Source organism: Quercus robur, chromosome 12 (assembly GCF_932294415.1).
Source record: "Quercus robur chromosome 12, dhQueRobu3.1, whole genome shotgun sequence".
Taxonomy (NCBI): Eukaryota; Viridiplantae; Streptophyta; class Magnoliopsida; order Fagales; family Fagaceae; genus Quercus; species Quercus robur.
The window spans coordinates 10,511,878-10,516,366 of NC_065545.1; the positions used below are offsets into that span (position 1 = coordinate 10,511,878).

General features: G+C 35.1%; 1 protein-coding gene across 1 annotated transcript; it reads left to right on the top strand.

Moving 5' to 3' along the window:
• The first annotated feature begins 337 nt into the window (after window positions 1–337).
• Window positions 338–4,018, top strand: LOC126709131 (aquaporin PIP1-1-like). Its single transcript, XM_050409237.1, has 4 exons — window positions 338–779; window positions 934–1,229; window positions 3,430–3,570; window positions 3,673–4,018. Exons 1-4 carry the CDS (start codon window positions 452–454, stop codon window positions 3,766–3,768), a joined length of 861 nt encoding a protein of 286 aa, XP_050265194.1. The 5' UTR covers window positions 338–451; the 3' UTR covers window positions 3,769–4,018.
• The last annotated feature ends 471 nt before the right edge of the window (window positions 4,019–4,489 follow it).

Consider the following 4,489-nt stretch of genomic DNA (forward strand, 5'->3'; position numbering starts at 1 on the left):
CATAGACAAAAATTATGATAATAATAAAAAGAATGACACTCTGTAGAGGATAAGAACAAAACCAAGGCACCAACCAGAACCTGTCAACATCCCTCTGCTCTTTCCAGAACCCTAAAAAATACCATCCTTAATCATGATAACTTGATAAGATTAAATATAAAAAACCCTTAAAAAAAAAGCACATTAATTATTTTTTTTTTGGTTAATAAAGCACATTAATTATAACTGATTACCAAGAATTTAATTTTTTTAAAGTAAAATAAAAAATAAAAAAAGACAACCCATTTTTGCTTTCAGCCAAATAATGGACTTCCCATCTATAAAACCACCTGACCTTCTAACTTTCCTCCACTTCACTGCCTTTTACTTGAGTGCGTTCAGAGAGAGAAAAAATAGCATCTTTTTGAGCTAAGAGAAACAGCGAGAGAGAGAGAGAAAGAGAGAGTGAACTATGGAGGGTAAGGAAGAAGATGTTAAGGTTGGAGCAAACAAGTACTCAGAGAGGCAACCCTTGGGCACATCAGCTCAGACAGACAAGGACTACAAAGAGCCACCCCCAGCTCCTTTGTTTGAGCCAGGGGAGCTTTCCTCATGGTCCTTCTACAGGGCTGGGATTGCTGAGTTCATAGCCACCTTTTTGTTCCTCTACATCACCATCTTAACTGTGATGGGTTATAACAAGTCTACAAATAAGTGTACAACTGTGGGTATCCAAGGAATTGCTTGGGCCTTTGGTGGTATGATCTTTGCACTTGTTTACTGCACTGCTGGTATCTCAGGTTAGCTAACTTTTTTTTTTTTTTTTAAAAACCTTCCTTTTTCTTGTTATTCTTGCTCTCTCTCTCTCTCTCTTTTTTTTTTTTTATTTTTTTTTATTTTTTTTTTAACCTTTGTGTACTGATCAAATATATGTGTATATATTGTTTACAATAGGTGGACACATAAACCCAGCTGTGACCTTTGGGCTCCTTTTGGCAAGGAAGCTGTCCCTTACAAGAGCAGTGTTTTACATAATCATGCAGTGCCTGGGAGCTATCTGTGGAGCTGGGGTTGTGAAGGGTTTTGGACCAACCTTTTATGAGGGCAATGGTGGTGGAGCCAACGTTGTGAACCATGGCTACACCAAGGGTGATGGCCTTGGAGCTGAGATTGTTGGCACTTTTGTCCTTGTCTACACTGTCTTCTCTGCTACTGATGCCAAGAGAAACGCCAGAGACTCTCACGTCCCTGTATGTATTATTATTTCTCTCTTTCTTTCTTTCTTTCTTAATTTTAACTTTACTATGTTTATATATATATATATATATATATAAATAATTTCTCCATGGGATTATTTTTCATGACCCTTGCAAGTGATTTTCTGAGTTGATTTTGCGTGGACTATTTAGCTTTGATTGCTTTGCTAGTGCTTTTGGTCTCTTCTTTGTGCCATTTATTACTTTATTAGCCGTTTTACAAAGTAATGTTTTTTATTTTATTTTATTGTTTTCCTCTTGGTTTTTTGCTTGCAAATTTTGGTCTATGGTTCTTTTGTATTTATCTTAAAAGTGGGGTTTCCGCCTGGTTATGTTTGGAACTCTTAGAGAAAGTTGATCCCCTAACTTTACCTTGCTTTTCGAAATAAGTTGGTTTGTTTACCAAAAAAAAGAAGTTTTTTTTTTTTTTTTTAACAAAGTAAAATTGACTGTTATAATTTGCAAAGCTGGTTGGTACCGGTAGGTCATAGGTGTAGGTTGTCTTTTCTTTATAATTTATTTTTTTATGCTTTTTATGGTTAGATTTATATTGTTAAGTTCTTGCATGTGCCATTGATTTGTGTGTCCTCCGGGTAAGAGAGAGGGAGAGAGACTTGTGGGGGTGCTTTCTGGGTGCTGTGACCATGTTTATATTTGTAAAATTTAAGTAGGAAATAAAAAGTTAAACTTGTTGCCCAAAACTGTTTTATACAAATCCTAAAAAGCTTATTTGAAGTTACAATTTTAGTTATTTTTTGAGTATGTGTAAAATAGTTTTTTTGATGAAAAAAATGGGGTGGGGGTGACCAACGTGGCGATCTATGTGACTAAAGTATCACCTTACTTGCTGGGTCTGTAGTCCTGTTGGGGTGTAAGGGAACTACAGTGAGCCATAGCTTTCTAACCTCATGAGGGACATTAGTGAACCTTGAGCTGCTGAGGAAGGCAACCCAAGTGAGTCTATATTCAGATTCAAACCTTGGACAAGATACTTAACGCATCTTGTGCATCACCCAAGACTACTAGACTACACCCCTTGGTGGTTAGTATGTGTAAAATAGTTTGTTTGCAATAAACACTGCTTAGAAATAAATTAAGTAGCACATTAGATTTATAAAATTTAATAAATGTATCTTAGGACCTACTTCATATCTATTAAATCTATTCCATGGGGAAAGATCGTGGTGTGACACTGTGACCCACCACCACATGCAAAGGTAGCGTAACACAAATTGTCTTGGATTCCTTGGGGTTTCTCTTTCTTATCCTTTGGTTCTCTCCCACTTTAGATTCGAAAATTATTGGTATCAATTATCAACTACAAGTGATCATCTTAATCCATTGTCTACCATATCAATTATCAGCTTGGTTTGGGCATTTAACCAGAACAAAATTCACAACAATTTTACAACAAATCTCAATTTCCTATTAAAAGATACTACCTTATTTGGGGAAAAAAAAAGTTACAGGAAAATTGACATGTCACAAGGCCAATAATGTGTTCGAATTCTTGTTCATGCTGATGTGGCATGAGTTTTAGAGCAAACTTGACATGATGTTATTTTCGTAGCTTTTGGTAGTACCTAATTTTTGCCACGTCAGTTTGAAAAAAGATTGGCATTTCACTAATACAATCCAGTATGCAAAATGTTCAGTCAGATTGTGTTTATCTCATGAATTCATATATTACTTTTATTTTTTAAAAGAAAACAGAGAAGTAATTAAGGCTTACCAGTTACGATGTTCAAATGATTAAATCAAGTGTAGTTTAGATAGCTTATTTTTTGCCAATTTATTTTATTATTTAGCTTATTTTTATTACTATTTATGTGCCCTACTGCACTTTTTGGTACTATTCATGGGTCTTACTGTACTATTTCAGATAACTTTTACTTTTATTTACGGTACTTTCAATAAAAAGTTTTCAGTTTCAGCAAAATAAGCGGATTCCAAACAGACCCCGAGTCTCTTTTTTTTCCCACTTTAAGTACAACGTTATCCCCCCCCCCCCCCCCCAACACATTTACTTCCCCTACAAATTAAATGTTGTGTGACAAACATCAATTGACTTTGATAGTAATCTAAGATATATGAAAAGCACAATGTTAAATGTGAAAGCAGAAATCAATTGACTAGATTAGTAATTTATGCATTAAACACAATATTCTAACCTAGTGTATTATCATTTTTGCAGATTTTGGCTCCACTTCCCATAGGGTTTGCTGTGTTCTTGGTTCACTTGGCTACTATCCCCATTACAGGAACTGGTATTAACCCTGCCAGGAGTCTTGGAGCTGCCATTATCTACAACAAAGACCATGCATGGGATGACCACGTAAGCCTTGATATATAAATCATATATAACCTACAGTACATTATTATTGACTCTTTGACATGAGGTTAAGATTAACAATATATCTCCCTTTGATTAAAACAGTGGATCTTCTGGGTTGGACCCTTCATTGGTGCTGCTCTAGCTGCTGTGTACCACCAGATAGTTATCAGAGCTATTCCTTTCAAGGCCAGGGATTAAGAATCTTCCCACTTTGAAGCTTCTCCTCACATCATCTCTTTTTATTTTTATTTTCTTCTACTCTTTTCTTTGATGTGCATTTTTCTCTCTCCCCCTAATGTGCATTTGGTGTTAATGTATTAATTGTGTGTAAATTATGCTGTATTAAGTTTGTGACGGCTTTTAATGGAGAATTCTTTAATGTTTATGCAACATTACCTAATTTGCTACTTTGCTTGCTGTAATATACATTACGTTTTGTTCTTTCTCATTTTATTTTGTTGAAAATCCAGTCAAATTTTATATTGAAACTGACTAAGAAGGAAATATCACGAAATACAAGAGGAACTACATCAGAGGCCTTCTTATAACTCAAATCAGCTCTTCATGGGCATAAATTCTTCTTTAACCCATTTATTTTCTTTTGCATCTATTAGAGCACTTACAGTAGCGATTTCTCAAAAAAGAAAAAAAATGCACTTACAGATGCATCCTTCGGAATATCCTGTTAGTCTCATAACATGAAAAGCAAGCAAAGCTTTTAAGCAACCAGGATTAACCAAGAATCAAAGTGGTTGAAAGGGCTTTGTCCTTATCATAGTAAGGAATCCTGCATCTTATGGGTAGAGCTTGGTTACCCAATACTTGAATTAAAATCTCTCCCCCATTTTTTTTTTTGGATAGGTCTTCTCCCCCCCATTTTATTTTAAGCAAAAAAGAATGAAAATACTTTGTAAGTCGT

Excerpts from the sequence above, each read along its gene's own strand:
- LOC126709131 (XM_050409237.1), top strand. The coding sequence starts at position 452 with ATGGAGGGTAAGGAAGAAGATGTTAAGGTTGGAGCAAACAAGTACTCA. Across the intron at positions 780-933 it reads CTGCACTGCTGGTATCTCAG|GTGGACACATAAACCCAGCT; the intron begins GTTAGCTAACTT and ends TGTTTACAATAG. Across the intron at positions 1,230-3,429 it reads CCAGAGACTCTCACGTCCCT|ATTTTGGCTCCACTTCCCAT; the intron begins GTATGTATTATT and ends TCATTTTTGCAG.